The 18,829-nt window shown below is 44.2% G+C and overlaps 1 protein-coding gene across 2 annotated transcripts in view; it reads left to right on the top strand.

The window, feature by feature from the left end:
• The window catches only part of SH2B3 (SH2B adaptor protein 3), a 328,562-nt gene that overhangs the window by 287,177 nt on the left and 22,556 nt on the right, over positions 1-18,829 (top strand). The window contains exon 5 of one of the 2 annotated variants that reach the window (XM_030217335.1): positions 10,923-11,017. In XM_030217335.1, coding sequence (XP_030073195.1) covers positions 10,923-11,017 — 95 coding nt within the window. Of the gene's footprint in view, positions 1-10,919; positions 11,018-18,829 lie in introns of both variants that reach the window. The other variant, XM_030217334.1, reaches the window with a different exon arrangement.

Here is an 18,829-nt window from a genome sequence, read left to right as displayed (position 1 = left end):
ATCTTTGGCCGCCATCTTGCCACTTTGCCGCGTGCGTCGCGATCATCTGTCGTTCCCGCTTTATAAGGCGTGTTGGGTGTCTTTCGGCGGAGTCCTCCGATACTGGAGGGCTTTAGGCATCTTCTGGGCGTTGCATGGTGAGTCTGGGGAGCGGGGGAGCAAAGAGCCCGATAGCGGAGTTGCGGAGCTCCTCTAGACCGCGGCCATCTTGCCGCTCGGCTCCGCCGGAAGTCTCCGAGTGAGGTAAATTTAAAGAAAACAAATATTTGAGTGGAAGAGAGGATGGATTAAACAGGGGGGGAAAATCCCTCAGTAGTTGTGAATGCTGGTTTCCTTAACGTCCCTCTGGACTGGTCCAGGAATGAACTGATGGGTTGTGCACTCCTTCCAGCGGGTGGAGACTAAGAACTTATGACTCTGGGAGCCAAGAAGAGCCCTTGGCATGTTACCCTAGATTCAGTAGTTTCCTCTCTTACTCTCTTGTCGTTACCTATTTTTTCATTAAAATTAAATAAATAAAATAGGTAAATAATCTAGAGACCCTTCTGTACACCGAGGTTTCTAAGTATTATAGGGGTGTCAAACTTGGCGGTACCGGGGTCCCTCCCCCTCTTTCCTCCTGCTTTTTTTCTCCCAAGAAGAGTTCTACCCCTTCGAAGGAAGGGTGCTACAGCTTCAGGAGAGGCAGCCGCCAAAAAAAAAAAAAGTTCCTTGTCATCAAGCAGATGAAGCCATTACGTATGGGTTGTGTCCATCAACCAGCAGGGGGAGATAGAGAGCACTCAACTTTTCTCAGTGCCTCATGGCCAGAAAGCTCCACTGCCTCTTCAGTATTCTCTATCTCCCCAAGCAGGGTGGCTGCAGCTTCTTCGAGCTCCATTAAAAATCTGCCTGGGGGTGGCTCCTGGCTTGCCAGTTGTTAGCTGGGGTGTTAGAGGCTATAGCAGCTTCACTTTGAAGGCACATAGGTCAGCCCTTTCCCTGCCTTACCCATGCCCCCATGGATGTGGACATATTAGCTTGCTTTTCCCTGTCCTTTCCCACTCAGTGAATGCAGGCACATTGGTTTGCCTTTCCCTGCCTTTCCCACTTATCTGAGCCTCTGGAGTGTTTTTATTTACCTCTTTTGCCTCTGCTTTCCTCACAGCGTTAAAAAAAAAAAAAAAAACAGCTGACTTTCTCTCGGCATGAACGAGCACTGCAGCTCTGTCCTCGCCTCTGCCGCTGTTGTCTCCCCTAGCTCCGCGGTACTTAGTATCGCGTTTAAGGTCTCGGTGAGTCTTTTCTCTCGGGGTCGGTGGTTTTTTATTGGTTGCCTGCGCCATGTCAGAGAAGCTCAGCAAATGTGGAGTTTGTCAGTGGCAAGGGGTAGGAACATCCGGCGCTTGCAAATACTGCGCTGCCGTTGAGGTTTCGCCGGTTCCTGCCTTGTCTGCTCCTTCGGCAGCCACGTCAGCAGCGGTTTCGAGACCTCCCACGACAACTTCAGACTCTGTTCCTCCGATGGCAGGAAAGTCTGCTATCTTGCTGGCAACGGTTAGTTCAGCAGACCGGTTCTAACGACAGGCCCTTCTCTGTCTGAATCTTCAGCGGTCGTTTTGGTTCAGCCTGGCAGTTCTCAGGGGGAAGGTTTTCCTCCTGAATTTATTCAAATGTACCTGGCATTTTTGCTTAAACAATCTGGTGCTGGAGCTGGTTCTTCTCAGGATGCCTAGGCTAAACAGTCAAATCCTGCTAAGAGGTCCAGGCCTTCCTGGGATCTTCCCGAGGATCAATTGTCTCATACTGATTTAGATATTCCTTCTTTAGAGGAAATAGAAAGCTTGGAAGACAGTAAAGTTGAGGATCCTGTTTCCAGTGACTTGTCTGCAGATCTCATGTCTCCAGGGGAGGATCATTCGGTGGTCAGAATTTTCTATAACGAGGATCTTCAAGAGCTCATTTCCTTGGTGGCCTGTACTCTGCATTTTGAAGATGAACAGCCTGTAGTTCCTGAGGTCCTTAAGGTGGACCTGCTGGTTAAAGGTATTAGGAAATCAGGTAAAACCTTTCCACTGCATCAGGACATTCGAGATGTTATTCAAGCTCAGTGGATTCACCCTTTCGTCTTGCTAGGTCCATGGTCCGGCTTTATCCGGTTCCAGACGCGGATCAGGCTCTGCTTAAAATTCCGGTGGTGGACGCGGTGGTTTCTACAGTTACCAAACGCAATACTGTCCCTGTAGATGGAGCATAGCTATGATGTCGTCTTTGGCGGTGCAGGCCGCTATCTGTGGATCAGTGGTCGTTCGAGCTAGTTTTCACTGGGCTGAAGGGGTCCTGGATAGGGATTCAGATGACATGGCCTCTAATGATGGAGAGGTGGCCAAAATAGAGATGGATTCGGCCTTCCTGGTGGATACCTATTATGATTTCTTAAGGGCATCTGCTACGTCCATGGCCTTGGGGGTAGCAGCCTGTCTTTCCCTTTGGTTGCGAGGTTGGTCGGCGGATGCTGCCTCTAAGTCCAGGTTGAGCAAGTTTCCCTTTCAAGGGTCCCTTTTTTTTTTTGTGATGAACTGGATAAATTGGTCCTTAGCTTGGGAGATACCGAAGTTCCTTGTCTTCCGGAAGATAGGCCCTGAGCTACTAGCCATGGCTCTTCGTTCAGCAGAGGTCGGGGACGTGACGTCCGACGTTTTTGACCGACCAGGGGTTATCAATTGCAGAGGTCTCGGTTCTTTCAGAGGACTCAGTCCTTTCACAGTTCCTGCCTTGGTGGACGGGGACTCTGCTGCCTCTTTCCAGTCCCAAGCCTGCTCAGCCCAATGAGTGTGTGGGTCCCTCCTGGTTCCAGTGGGAGCAAGGTTGTCCCAGGTCTTTCAGAGGTGGGCCCAAATTACCTACGATGAGTGGGTACTAGAGGTTATTTGAGACGGGTGCGCCTTATAATTCTCTTGGCCCCTTACCGATGCCTTTTTGGAGTCTCCCTGCCAGTCTCGCCTCAAACTGCAGGCTGTGTGGGACACTCTTTTAAGGCTTTTGGATCTTCAGGCTATTTGTCCTGTTCCTTCCTCAGAAATCAGGACAGGTCGTTACTCCATTTATTTTGTGGTCTCAAAGAAAGAGGGCTCCTTTTGGCTGATACTGGATCTCAAGGTAGTCAATCGGACGCACAAAGTCTCCAGTTTTTGGATGGAGACACTTCTGTCGGTAATTGTCGCGGTCAGAGTGGGGGAATTTTTGACGGCATTAGATCTGACTGAAGCCTATCTGCATGTCGTGATCAGGTCCCTCACCAGAGGTTCCTTCGTTTTGCGGTTCTACGTTGCCATTTTCAGTTTTGGGCGCTTCCGTTCGGCCTGGTTATGGCTCCTCGCACATTCACCAAAGTGATGGTGTTAGTGGCAGCTGCTCTTCGGAAGGAGGGCATTCTAGTTCATCCCTACCTAGGCAACTGGTTGATTAGAGCGAAGTCGTATCAGGAGAGTGTCCAGGTCACAGCCCAGGTGGTCCAATTCTTGCAGTCTCTGGGCTGGGTGGTCAACTTTGCCAAGAGCCGTTTGATTCTTTCTCTGGCCCTAGAGTACATGGAAGTCCTCTTCGACACTGCAGCAGGTTGGATATTCCTTCCCTCAGACAGAATTCGCAAGCTGCACTCGCAGATTCAGGGGTTACTGACCAAGACCATTCCTTGTGCGTGAGATTACCTTCAAGTCCTGGGTTCCATGACAGCGATAGTAGAGGTGGTACCTTGGGCCCGGTCACACATGCGACCTCTTCAGCTTCCTTCCTGGCCAGATGATCTCCACAGACGAACTGTCTGCTGAAGAAACTTCCTCTACGAGCCCAAGGTCATACCAGTCTCTACTGGTGGTTACGAATGTCCAATATGACCAAAGGAATGCTGTTGGAACTGCTTCAATGGTTTGTACTGACGACTGATGCCAGTCTCGAGGGCTGGGGAGCCCATTGCCTGGGAGAGTGGGTCCAGGGGCTTTGGACTCCTCAGGAAGCTTCCCTGTCAATCAATCTCTTGGAGACCAGGGTGATTTTGGCTGGCTCTGATAGCCTTCCGATCTGTGGTGAGTGGTGCGTCGGTCCGCATCCTTTCTGATGACGCGACAGCAGTAGCTTATATCAACTGGCAAGGGGGGACCAGATGTCACCAGTTGCACCTGGAATTGGCAAAACTCTTGGGCTGGGCGGAGTGTCATCTTGCTGCAATCTCAGCTTCCCGTGTGGCGGGAGTGCTGAACATCCAGGCGGAGTTTCTCAGCTGGCACAGTCTTGATCTGGGAGAATGTTGTCTCAGCCCGTGAGTATTTCAGTTGATAATGGAAGTGGGGGGAACCCTCTTGTAGATTTTGTTTGCACAAGTCTCAACGCCAAGGTGCCTCACTTCTTCAGTCGCAGAAAGGATCCCAAAGCAGAAGGAATAGATGCCTCTCCTGGGACGTCTCATCCAAAAGATTGAGTTGCACGGATGACCTGTAATCCTGGTGGCTCCAGATTGGCCTCGCAGACCGTGGTGTGCGGATCTCATGCGGCTTCGGTCTGCCCCTTCTCTTCGACTTCCAGACCAGGTAGGCCTTCTTATCCAAGGTCCGATTCTTCATCCAGATCCGGCTCGCTTACGGCTTCGCTCTTGTACGGGCGCGCTTGCTGAAGAGAGGATATTCTTCTCAGGTAGTCTCCACTTCTCTGAATTACATCAGGATTTGGCGGATTTTTGAAGGGTGGTGTTCGGAGAGGGATATTGCCCCTTTTCAAGCTTCTCTAGCGGAGCTGTTGGATTTTCTATAGCATGGTTTCGATAAGGGTTTGGTTCTTGCTTCCCTTAAGGTGCAGGTGGCAACGTTATCCTGCTTTCATGGTAGAGTAAGGGGTAAACCTCTGACTTCTCATCCGGATGTTTCCCGTTTTTTGAAGATAATTGGTCTCTGCCCGCTGGTCAGACATTTTTCCAGCCTGGGATCTCAATTTGCTGCTGTCAGCCCTCACTAGACCTCCGTTTGAGCCATTATCTTGTTCTCTTAAGGATTTAACTCTCATCAGTTTTTCTGGTTGCTATTGCTTCTGCTATGCGGGTGTCCGAATTGCTGGCTTTTTCCTGTAGGTCTCCTTTCTTGGCGCTTTCTCCAGAGCGTGTGGTTTTGGGTCTGGTACCTTCTTTTCTTCCTAAAGTGTTTTTGCGTTTTCATGTTTCTCAGTCTGTGATCTTGCCGGGTTTGGGGTCCTTCTCTGGCTCAAAGGATCAGCGCAAGTTACAGAAGTTGGACATCAAGCAGACGCTTTGGCACTATCTGAAGTTACGGAGGAGTTCAGACATTCGGAACGTCTGTTTCTGCTCATTGGGAGTCCTCACAAAGATCTTGTGACCTCCAGATGGCTTAAGGAGATGAGAGCGGCTGCTTACATCTTGGCAAGGGAGCCAGTTCTGGACAGAGTTAAAAGCTCATCCTACGAGAGGGCAAGCAGTGTCTTGGGTGGAGAGGTTTTTGGTACCTCCCGTGGACATTTGTAGGGCAGTGACTTGGTCTTCCTAGCATTTGTTTTCGAAACATTACAGGCTTGACATGCAGTGTCGTCAAGATGCAGTGTTTGGGTCTAGGGTCCTCACGGCAGGTTTGTTGGGGTCCCTCCCTTAGGAGTACTGCTTTGTTACTTCCCATCAGTTCATTCCTGGGCCGGGCCAGAGGGACGCTAAGGAAGGAGAAATTAGACCTTACCTGCTAATTTGCTTTCCTTTAGTCCCTCCGGACTGGCCCAGAGCCCTACTGTGCTTGCAGTTCTTTGTGCCAGTGTTTCAAGGGTTCTTACTTTTGTCTTTGCGTTCCTGGTTCTTTCGGTCACAGTTTTTTCCAGGCCGGAGCTGCTCTGTTTCCTTTTCTTGGTTTAAAAAAAAAAAAAAAGAAGAAAAGAAACCAGAAAATTGCAACGGAAATGTGAGCCTCAGCTGATATTCAAACATCTTCCCCAGGGCAGGTTGTGTTTGCTTTTTAAGACACCAGGTGTTTCTCCGTTTGGTTCACGTACTCTATTGTATGTGCTTTGACAGCTGCTCAGATACTCTGTGAACAGGGGGTCCTCTTCTTTTTCTCCTTCCTGCTTGGTTAGTCAAATACTGAATCTAGGGTCACATGCCAAGGGCTCTTATTGGCTCCCAGTCAGAAGTTCTCAGTTTCCACCTGCTGGAAGGAGTGCACAACCCATCAGTTCATTCCTGAGCCGGTCTGGAGGGCCTAAAGGAAAGCAAATTAGCAGGTAAGGTCTAATTTCTCAATGGCACCAGTTGATCTGAAAGACATAGACAACTATGAAATCCAAAGAAACAAAGGTTATATGGCTGCAGTGTCTTTGGTAGTATTAACCTGAGAAGGATTGGATGAAATGCTGCTTTGAACAGAAATGAGTGCTGGGGGGGGGGGGGGAGGAAGTGAAGTCATCCATCATGGCAACTGCACTGTGCTAGAGCTGTGGGACAGGTGATCCTAAAAGCCAGGTTGTTTAAGAGAATGAATTGCAAGGTGAGCAGCCCCAGTTAAAAATGACAGTGAAGTGTGCAGAATTGTAGATCTAAGACATCACATACCTGTGTCCTGGACTGGCTACATAAGGCTTGCTAAAGCTGGGGGAGCCACATTGGCAGTAGGGGAGCACAGAGGAGTGCTTGTTAAATGAGGACTCTTAGAGGCAGGGATGTCTAGGAGTGAGCTGCAGGCATAGCCTGGAGAGTTTGGGAGCATTATCACCTCATTTAGAGGAGACTTGACTGCTTGCCTTGGTCTCTGAGCTAGAGAATGACATGGGGACAAAATTTGTCTCCGTCCCCACCCCGTCTCCGTGGGTTCTGTCTCCATCCCCACCCTGTACCTGCAGGCCCTGTCTCCATCCCCGTCCCGTCCCCACAGGCCCTGTCTCCTTCCCCACAGGTTCTGTCCCTGTCCCCACCCCATCCCCGTGGGCTCTATTCTCATCTGCAGAAGCTTCAAACACTTATGATTTTATATTAAATCTTTTTTTTATTAAAGTATAAAAAGGAACAATGTGCTGTGCAACTGTTGTGTATAAATAGAACAAAATATCAGCTAGCAGCTATAATAACCCTCCCACCACCACCACCCTCTACCCTTCCGACCCCAACAATAGCTGACTTCTACTTTCCCAAGGAATCCTAATCCACCCTGTTATATTGTCCAGGGGTACAAAATACAACCCATTCTGTATGCCCTAGAGGGGAGATTTTTAAAAATCTGGATGAATAAGAAGTCATCAACAATTCAGTCTAGCGCTCCTGTCTTCCACAGGCCCTCCTGCAATAGAGGATGTCTTCTTAGAAGATGTGCTGGTAGCATGGTAGCAGGATGTAGAGGATCCCCCATGTAAATTTTGCTAGCTGTGGCTAGCATGTTTGCTTGTTTTTCCAAAAAATAAAATAGTCATCTGCATCAATCAAACATAACAGTCCAGTTCATTAACATGCTTCAAAGTAGAAAGTGACACGGGGACAAAGTTGTCCTCAAGGCTCTGTCCCCATCCCCGCGGTTGCTACGGATCCCCGTCCCCTTGTCATTCTCTACTCTTGAGCTGTGGGCTGATGTAACCCAAGTAGGAAGAAGAGCAGCAATAGGTTATAGATGTCGTCCAGAGGCAGGTCATAGCACTGGGACAATGTAATAGAGAATTGCACAATAAGTTAGAGGATTGCATGAGACAGATGGTTTCACTGACTGCAGTTGAGTTATGCTGCATGCAGGGTCGACTACCAGCCCTGAGAGAGAAATTAGGATTGAAAGAGAATATTGGACCCTCGAGGTGCCACATAGCAACCTTCCTCAGGATTTAACAGTGTTGTTATGAGTATGCAGTGAAAGAAGATTGTCACTAAGGCCCAAGCATCAGAGTCTGTAACATAGGAAGGACATAAATGGAAGTGTGTGCAAATGTCACCCCACTGTATTGAAAAGATGCAAAGAATTTAATGAGATCAAATTGGATCTGAGAACTTTGGGTATAGGTGGCTGTTCCATACTGCCTGGCATTCACTATTAGTGGTGTGACTACAAATCCTTTGTCAGTAGAGGAAACTGTTCAAGCCTTGAAAGAGGCCGGCATTGTCAGGCATTGCGATTTCCGCCCACCCCCAGTGGCAGGGATCAGTGCATCCCAGGGATATCTTAAATGGCAGTAGGTGAAGAGCAAGAGAGAGACTGTGTTGGAACTCGATGATAGTTATAGCTACAGGCAGCTTCTCATGAGAGATTGAGGAAACTGTTGCTTGCAGATTGAGACTGAAGGAGTCTGTCAATTGCTCAGATGTGAATCTGGTATGTACTCTGGCTGTTTTGGAACTGTTGATTTGCCAGGATGGGGTGGTGTGGGGGGGGGGGGTAGGGGTTATTCCTTTGAAAAGTGATACTGCTGCATGAGAGGATATGTGCAGCAATGGGTGACTCAAGGGATTTGAGGGGAGAAGTTCTGTGGCAGAGTGATGTTTTTAAGTATATAGATGATGGGAAAGATTAAGGAGAGTATTAGGGTGTCTGGTTGATTAGATGGAAGCAGCTAGAAGGGAGAGGTGACTGAGGGTTGGGGGCGGGGGAGAGGAGTAGAGCTACCTTGGCCATGTCATTCACCACCACCATGAATGTAAGAGGCCTGACAGTGCCCATGAAGAGGCCAGACTACTATGAAGAGAAGCAAAGCTGCTCAGGGCAAGTATTCCATTTGTACAGGAAACACATTTTAGAATATAGAGTCAGACCATGGCAGTAGCAGGGATTTCCCAACTACTATATTTGCCTCTAACTTGAAAGAGGCTTGGGGGGGGGGGGGGGACTATTCAAGCAGATCTTTGGGAGGGTAAAAGGATTTGAGAGGGAGTTAAATCTTTTGCTTAAATTTGTTTCTGAAGGATGAAGAGGTCACACTGTCCACAATTAGGTGCATCGAGCAAACAGTTTTCATGAAACAGATTATTGGACTTAATTTCTTTTTGCCTTGATACAATACCTTAAGATTTCAGTTTCACTGTTCTGTTCCTGGTTCAAGCTACATTATTCCAAAGGAGAGTTCTTCTGGTCCTGTTTCTTAGAGAGCTTTGATGAAGTACTTAGATTTGCCACAAGTATATTAATGTGTGCAGGTGACTCCACCCAATGAAGCAAGATTATTGTTTCTACTGTAAAGTAAATGGTAGCCACTGAGATATGTTTTTTGTGGAGAGAGACATGACAAAAGTAGTTAGCACTTCTATAGGCTCTATTATATAGTCAGACCATATCCCTGTAGCCCCTGTTCCTGTCCCCAGAGGAATCAGTAAGGCCTAGTAAATACTGAACTCTGAATAATGACCTGGAGGATCTAGTAGTTCCATAATTGAGTCGCTGCAAAATATCTTCCAAGTGATAATGGAACTATAGTGGGATTACCTGAAAGCAGTGATAAGAGACAAGCTACTTGCTTTGGGGGGGGGGGGGTCACTGAGGAAGAAAAAAGGCTCAGAAGGAGAAGGAACTAGGATAAAAGATGAGGGGTTTAGAATTAGCCCATAAAGCAACCATGAAACCAGGCACTCTGAGGGAACTGGAAGAGACTAGAGGGTCAAAGCTTTGTAGATCGAAGAGACCACATCAAACTAAATCTGGTGAAACAAATACTTTCAATCCAGAAATAGATTCTTGACCCACAAATTGAAAGGAAGTATTATCAAAACTGTATAACACGTGCAAAGTAAAGCAGGGGAACTTGTGGCCATGTACAGAGGGAAGCCTGGTGGATGAGGAGAGAGAAGTATCTGAGGGAGGTAGATTATCAATATTATCAGCCAAGGAGCAGGATTCCTTGGGTAGGCCTATGAGCATGGGGGAGATGACCATTTAGATCACTTAGGATAAGCAAGGCCTTAAGCTTGGATGACTAGCCGGCAGATAAGGCTTCACTAACTGGTTTGCTAAGGCTATGTGTTACTTCCTACAAGCTTATATAATTGAGGGGGGAGGCTTTTGTAGACTTGTCCATTAGAAAGTGGCAGTAGGCACTTCACATTGCTCTTATATAGAACCACTGGTTGCTGGAATATCGGCTAACTTAAACATCAGAGGAATCGCACTTAGGTGATGAGGGCTATAAAATCTCACTCTGCTCATGTCTTCAGCCTTACATGAGCCTCAGTAACCTTCCTATTGTGCTCCAGCAGTGGTTCAGGGTTCAAAATTAATATAACAAAAACAGAGGCAATAAGTATAATCTCACTGAAACCGGATAGCTGTAGTCTCCCCCTGTCCTTTCCCTTTTGACCAGTCTGCCAATTTTACTACATTTGTTTTAGATTGTAAACCACTCAGATGGTTCATCTATTGGGCAGGATAGTAACACAGTAAATGACAGCTGATAAAGACCTGCATGATCCAACAGGGTGGTCAGAGCCCACGCCCACCATTCTGTGTGGCACCTGTCACCCATGCTTAAATGCTGGTTGCCATTTGTGGGACACAGACAGACAGTAGAAGCCTGTCCAGCATCGGCCTTTGTTCCTCCATGCTGGATTTGGGTAACCACCTTTGAGTGTTATTGGGTTTGCTGTTACAATACAAATTTAAATAAAAAAAAATTAAAACTACTGTGTGAAATGTTTCCTACAATTTAAGAAATAGCATTGAGTTTAATTTGGGTGAACTGATTGAAAAGCAAGGCTGAAAACAGTCTATTCTAAAATGAGTAAAACCATACATTGTTTCAAATAGCCTTGGTTATATTAGGATTAAAACACACTCCTATCTCCCCAGTGTTGTGCAAACCCCAGAATTGTGGAATATCTAACATTGGGTAGCAGATGAGAGTTGTACTTCTCTCTTGCAGTTGCATTAATTTTATTGCCTATACTGTATTTGTTTTATGTGTGACTGAAGGCAAAGTAAAGGATATGCTTGTTCCAGCAGGTCTGATGGAGCTGATGTTGAGTTACTTACAGCCCCTCACTCTGACACCATGACTTCAACCCCCGGGGCTGGAAGCACAGACTCTGTTAACCAAGGTAAGTGCAGGCACCCTCTACAGTGTGATTCTGTAGGTAAGACTATGGACAGTTTCTTTAGTTCAGATGAACCCTTCTGTTTCTTAGGCAAAGTCATTGTCAATCTTGCTCATGTTTGCAGATTTTATTGCTAAGTGGTAAGAGTGCTCAGTATTTTACCTCAAGACTGTGACCTTTTAGGGCAGTAAATATGTAAATGCTAGCCCTTGTTATATGCTGCTATGTTCATCTGGTGTAACAAAATTGACGGAGGATGGTGGCACTGATGTGTTTAAAAAAATTAAAAAAAAAAAAAAAAAGACAGGACAATGGCACCTTTTAGACTAACCAATTTATTGAGGCATGAGCTTTCAAGGACAAGAGTCCTGATGAAGTAAATGTAAGATGCTTGCTCCCTTCAGTACCAGTGAGCAACTGATATACTGGGGGCAGGGTTATTCAGTAGACTGTCCCCATGGAAAATTGTGTAATATCAGTGTCCACTTGGTCCAGTTGTTTGGTAACTGTTTAATGAGCTCTGTGGAGAGTGGGGTGGGGAGGGGGCATAACAGTATATTAATATTTTGGAACATCACAAGACTCTACTAGAAGACAGGCTTCACTTTTCTCAGCACCCTAAATTACTAGAGCTGCCATAAGCTGAGTCCCATTTTCTTGTTGTAAAGTTTCAAGCAGTGTCTAAAACAAGGGCCCTTTGTAGTGAAAAATCAATTCTAAGAGTTTGAGGAACACTTATTTAATGGGGGCTACCACTTAATGAAACCATGCTATGCTGCCTTTAAGCTCTGGAATTCTTCACCAGATAATGTGGTAAAAGCATATCAGGGTTTTAAAAAGTATTGGACTCATTCCTAAAAGAAAAATCCATAAATCATTAAGGTGGACTTAGGAAAATCCACTGTTTATTCCTAGGATAAGCAGCAAAAAAAAAATCTGTTTTACTATTTTGGGATCTTGCGAGATACTTGTGACCTGCATTTTGGTGCCTTATGTCTGTTACAACACGTTTCCGTTCTAAACGTTGTGTGTGGAATTGACACCTAATTTCAAGTGCTATTTATAGACTTCCCTAATATATGTTCTACAAAATGCCAGGTTTAGTAGTATAAGACATGCCTGTGAAAGTCAAATGTGTAGGATTTTGTCAAAAGTTAGTGTGGTAGCCATGGTAGTCCACTTTTAAAGGTAATAGAAATAAACAAAAACAGAGAAATTAAAATAAGATGATACCCTGGTTACATTTGAAAGCTAATCAAAAAATGTATTTAGTTCAATAAAAAAAAGATATATTTTCTTTGTTTTGATTTATTTCTATTTATTACCTTGCCAAAAGGTAACTGTAACTTAAGTGATTTTTACCTCTAACATAGCACAGTCCATGAGAGCAATTGATACCTCTTCTGTTCTTTGTTTACCTTTTTAACTGGGAGAAGCTTTCAGAAATATTAATCTGTTTCAGTCATGGTCAGAATTACACAATAACCCAACAGTCCTCTATGAAAAGCATCATGGTATAAGCTATTGTAAATGGACCCGTATGACATTTAGAAAATGCCCAGTTAATTCAAGACACAAAATTTTTTTCAATAACTGTAAATATACAAGCAAATAATATAAACTGTAAAAAAAAAAAAAAAAAAAAAAGGACATCTGGGAATAAGATGGAGAAGGTATGATGGAGACCAGAAAAGGGCAAATTTGTGTCTTCAGCAAACTAAGTAGATGCTGTAAGGATGTCTTGTGACCACGTTTTCTTTCGAGATGGGCAAAGACAGAGCTGACCTCAGGTTTAGTTTATAGGAAGTTGGGGTTTGGTCTCCTTAGGGAAAGCATTGGTACTATGCATCTTACATTTCTTAGGGTAGTAAAGCATGTCAGTCAGATAAGGACTCTGCTTTCTGACATGAATACTGTAGTAAGTCGAATAAAAAGGGACTAGAACGAACATTTAGTTGCTGCAGATTAGTGGAGTGGTTGTCAAACCTGCAAGAGCCCAGGCCAGAAACTTGGGAGGATGCCCCAAAGTTCACCAGCAGACTGTATCTCCTTCAGGTTTTAAGCAGCCTAAGGGTGGCATGGGGGACCAAAACAATTGCCCAATTTGCACCCGCAAACACCATCGCTGGTTGGAATACCCATGTAAATATGCACATAATATAGACATATTTATTATTTTATTCATAAGGATTTATTTACTGCCTTTTTGAAGGAATTCACTCAAGGCGGTGTACAGTAAGAATAGATCAAACATGAGCAGGAGGCAATTAGAGCAGTAAACATATTCGAACAACAATACAAAGTATGGCATGGAATGCTTCTTGCAATGACAACACAATATGTACTAGAACATTATAATTGGTAGTGAGGGGTAAGGCAAAGTTGTAACATACAGATGAGTAAGAAAGTAGGAAGAATTAGAAAGTAAGGTGATAGAAGAAAGTTGCACGTGAGGTCAGAGAGATAGTTAAATATTATCTCAGCTAGGGTAGGAGTGGATAAACATGTCCCGCTGCAATATGTGCAGCCCGAGTCAATCCTTATGTGTGTGAGTGAGACTAACAAGTTAGCTACTTCTTCCGTTAAAGGCTTGGTTGAAGAGTTTTGGTTTTGCATATCAAATCAAATGTCATTGTATGTGTATTAGCAAGAAGCATTATACTTTGGTGTACTCAATAAAACATGCACTTAGTTAAAATGAGGCAAGAATTGTTTTTCTGTCATTAGCCCATGGAACAGTTTCTGTAGCTAATTAGAGTGTGTTGTGTAGTAATGGTGACATCCAGAGAAGAATAGGCTACACTTGGGCATGTGTGCATTCCAATATTTCTGTCTGAACCTCACCTCATTCATTTGACAGTCATGAGCCCTTGCAGGATCAAAACCAGGCAAGTGCTTCAGATACCAGGCACACTGAATTAACCAGTGTTTCTAGCCGTGGAAGCACTGACAAGGTCCATGCATCATACCCTCAACAACCAGTTTCTGTGGGCAAAGGCATTGGATCACTGTTGTAGATTTTTCAAGATCCTATGGTGGTTTGGCATATTTGCATAAATTAAGTGGTTAAGGCTGTTAGCTTAGCAGAGTTTAAGAACGGTTTGGACGGCTTCCTGAAGGAAAAGGCCATAGAATGTTATTAAAGGAATGTAGGGAAAAATCCACTATTCCTGAGAAAGCAGTACAAAATGCTTTGCTCCGTGGATCTTGGGTGATTGTGACCTGGATTGGCCACTGTCGGAGACAAGGTGCTGGGCTAGATGGACCTTTGGTTTGTCCCAGTGTGGCGATGCTTATGTCTTATGTCTAAGAAATAGTCAAGTTACATTTTTGTTTATAAAAATAAAGCTGTTGTCTTATTACATTTATGTGTCTGATTAATATATTTGGCTTTTAAAGGGGTATATGGAATAAGGGATCCTAGTGATCAGTCTGGAAAGAGAAAGGAGACTGTGAAGAAAGGATATAAAATCAAAGTAAGGAGAGAGCAGGAGAATTGGGGAACAGAGGGATGGAAGAATCATGGCAAGAGAAGTGGCATAAGGGGAGAAGAGGAGGCTTCTGGAAGGATAAAATCCATGATCAGGAGAGGGAAGGAGGAAGAAACAGAAAAATGACAGTAGATATGGCCTATCCAGTCTGTCCATCTCACCCAGCTACTAAGCTTTACAATTCCTTTTCTTTTCAGTGATCTCTTGCCATGGTTTCTTGAATTCACAAGGATCTAATTCTTACACTCTATCACCTAATACTAACACTAATCTTTTTCACACCCCCACCAGAACCCCTCTTGATCCCTCACACACTCTCTGGTCCCTAACCCTTTTACTCACAACTTTCATTTCTTCTAATATCCTCATTCCACATTCACGTTAAGTCTCCTCTTATTCTGTCTCCCTGCACACTCCAATCCATTCACATTCCTATCCTCCTTCTCCCCCTGCACCCTCATTCTCCCTGTAGTCTCCTAACCAAGTGTGTTCCCCTGGCGGCTTGTGGGGGGGGGGGGGGGGGGGGAGCAAGATGGCGGCTTTGACAATGCTCCACGAGTAGCTCTGGAGACTTGAGCGGTTCAACCCTTCTCTTCAAGGTTTTTTTTTCCTTCAGGAAACATTTCTTCTGTGAATTTAGTATGCCGCATACGAAGAGGAAGGGTTTGGTTAGAGCCAAGACCCAACCGGCACTAACTTCGACACCGAACCAGCCCACTCTGGAGACCTACCTCGTGCGCTCCTCACTTACAGCGGCAGGAGGTCCCGCTGAGTTGCCGGACCAGGAAGAGTCCGAACTCTTGGGACAGGACGTCTCATTGTCCCCTCCACCACATTACCCTCCACCACAGCCAGCAGAACCTGACAGCGGTGGTGGTTCTAGTTCTCGCGAGAGCGAAGGAAGAAACACACGAGTGGGACCTGCAGTCGGGGTTCCTGCTGAGGTCCCTTTTTCAGCTGGGACTCTTCATTCAACAATGCAGAACCCATGTAAGGGTTCCACTGCGTCTGTTACCTTTGAGGCGATTTGGGAGACGCTACAGACTGTTCAGGCATCGACGGGCAAGATTGAAGGTTTGGTGAGCAATGTTCAGGATTTAACTGTCTCATTTGCATCGATGAAAGACGAACTAACTGATAAGATTAACCACCTAACAGCAGAAAATGCAAAATTGAAAGAAATTTCTACTAAGCTGATAAAAGATACAAATGCCATAAACAATAAATTGGAGTACTTTGAGAATTATAACAGGAGGTTAAACCTTCGCTTATTAAATTTTCCCTGCACACCAGTGTATTCTCCATTGGAGATATTTAAGAAATATTTGGTGGAAAATATGAAATTTTCTTCTGATAATATACCTCCTGTGAATAAAATTTATTACCTTCCTACAAAAAAGAATAGTGACATTCAACCACAAGGAGATTTGAATGTTACAGACTTACTAGAATCTTCTATCACATCTACAACGGAGAGAAAAACTTTATTGGTATCTTTTATATTTCAACAAGATTTGGACTTAGTGAGAAAGATGGCCTTAAGAAACTTACAGACTCCCTTTCATGGAGGGAAAATCTGGGTATTCCCAGACGTAACAAAACAAACTCAGGCCAGAAGAAAGGACTTTCTTGCACTGAGAACTGATGCCTTGGCATTAGGCGCAGTCTTTAATTTAAACTATCCATGCAAATGTAATATAAAATATTTGGGTGTAAAATATGTTTTCTTTTTTCCCGAGCACTTAAAACAATTTATAGACCAAAAAAAAATATTGTAATGCCGGTTTGTGTCATACAGACTGAGCACTTCCGAATGGGTAATTTATTGAAAAGGCAAGTATGGAGTATAATTAGCTAAGTCTTTATTTAAATAATATGTAAGAATCTTATCTTCCAAGTTAATAACGGCTCATGTCCCCCTAATTTGGTGGTCTAATTTAAGTCATTCATCTTACTTTCAGACTGTTACTTTAAGAATTTCTGACTTTTTTTTTTCTTATTCAAGTAGTAATTGCTTGTAAATTTTTGAAAATTGATAAATAAAAAAAATTAAAAAAAAGTGTGTTCCCCTGGCAGCTCCAGTCCCTTCACTGTCCTTCAGACCCTTTCTCTCCAACAGCTCCATGCACTGCTTCCCTAACCACAAATTCCTACTTGATGCTATCACTGACTCTCCCGGACTGCAAAGAGATCAGAGGATGACAGTACAGGGTATTGCATCGGGCCACATTGTCCTCTCCTGCCTGGGGCCCGAATGTTGTGCTTTAAAGCACATATTCAAGCCCCAGGGAGGAGAGAATGTAGTCTGATCAGTATTTCCCAAGTCAGTTCTGGAGTTCTCCCTTGCCAGTCAGGTTTTCAGAATATCCACAGTGAATATACATGAGAAATTTGCATGCACTGCCTCCATTATATGCAAATCTATTTCATGCATATTTATTGTGGGTATCATGAAAATTTGAATGGCTGGGTGTGTCCTGAGGACTGGGTTAAGAACCACTTCTCCTATAACATCTAGGGATGGGTGTAACTAGTGAGGTAATTACATTTGCTGACAACACAAAGTTATTCAAAGTTGTTAAATCGCAAGAGGATTGTGAAAAATTACAAGATGACCTTACAAGACTGGGCGTCTAAATGGCAGATGACGTTTAATGTTAGCAAATGCAAAGTGATGCATGTGGGAAAGAGAAACCCGAATTATAGCTACGTAATGCAAGGTTCCACATTAGGAATCACCGACCAGGAAAGGGATCTAGGTGTCGTCATTGATAAGTTGAAACCCTCTGCTTAGTGTGTGGCGGCAGCTAAGAAAGCAAATAGAATGTTAGGTATTATTAGGAAAGGAATGGAAAACAAAAAATGAGGACATTATAATGCCTTTGTATCGCTCCTTAGTGCGACCACACCTCAAATATTGTGTTCAACTCTGGTCGCCGCTTCTCAAAAAAGATATAGTGAAATTAGAAAAGGTACAGAGAAGAGTGACGAAAATGATAAAGGGAAATGGGACGACTTCTGTATGAGGAAAGGCTAAAGTGGCTAGGGCTCTTCAGCTTAGAGAAAAAATGACAGAGGGGAGATATAATAGAGGTCTATAAAATACTGAGTGAAACGGGTGGATGTGAATTGCTTGTTTACGCTTTCCAAAAATACTAGGACTAGAGGGCATGCAATGAAGCTACAAAGTAATAAATTTAAATCAAATCGGAGAAAATGTTTCTTTACTCAACGTGTAATTAAACTCTGGAATTTGTTGCCAGAGAATGTGGTTAAAGCAATTAGCTTAGTGGGGTTTAAGAAAGGTTTGGACTACTTCCTAAAGGAAAAGTCTATAGACCATTATTAAAATGGATTTGGGGGAAAGCCACTGCTTATTTCTAGGATAAGCAGCATAAAATGTATTATACTTTTTTGGGATCATGCCAGGTACTTGTGACCAGGATTGGCCACTGTTGGAAACAGGATCCTGGGCTTGATGGACATAAGAACATAAGAGTAGCCATACTGGGTCAGACCACTGGTCCATCTAGCCCAGTATCCTGCCTTCCAAACAGTAGCCAAGCCAGGTCACAAGTTCCTGGCAGAATACTCCATACTACAAATCTCGGGGCATGCAGTTGCTTCCCATGTCTGCCTCAGACTATGGACTTTTCCTCCAGGAGTTTGTCCAAACCTTTTTTTTAAACCCAGATACGCTAACCGCTGTTACCACATCCTCTGGCAAAGAGTTGCAGAGCTCAACTATATTGCAGTACTTGTATAAAGGAAAGCAATTTAGCAGGTAGGACCTAATTTCTTCTTTTTTATGTAGAGGAGTGTGGTAGCCGTGTTAGTCCACTCTTAAGGTTATCAATAGAAATCAAACAAAATAAAACATGGAAAAGAAAATAAGATGATACCTTTTTTATTGGACATAACTTAATACATTTCTTAATTAGCTTTCGAAGGTTGCCCTTCGTCAGATCAGAAATAAGCAAATGTGCTAGCTGACAGTGTATATAAGTGAAAACATTCAAGCATTACTATGACAGTCTGACAGGGTGGGAGGATGGGGGTGGGTAGGAGGTATGCATGGGGACATCAAAGCATATAATTGATATTCTAACAGGATAGGTGTGGATAGGGGAGGGTGATCAACAGAGAAATACAGCTTTATGGTTTATAATGGGCTAGGAACCCCAGATCCTTTCTTTTTTATGGTGCTCCAGATAGGCAGTCTTACTAAAGAACTGGTTTACAAATTAGTTTTGCAAACTGCAAAATGTTCATCGATTTCTTTAATTATTGTGGAGGAGAAGTCTGGTGGTGTGAACAGTGGGCT

This window comes from Microcaecilia unicolor, chromosome 11, assembly GCF_901765095.1.
Source record: "Microcaecilia unicolor chromosome 11, aMicUni1.1, whole genome shotgun sequence".
Classification (NCBI taxonomy): domain Eukaryota; kingdom Metazoa; phylum Chordata; class Amphibia; order Gymnophiona; family Siphonopidae; genus Microcaecilia; species Microcaecilia unicolor.
The sequence above is the reverse complement of the archived record's forward strand: the minus strand, read 5'-3'. Positions and strand labels throughout refer to the sequence as shown.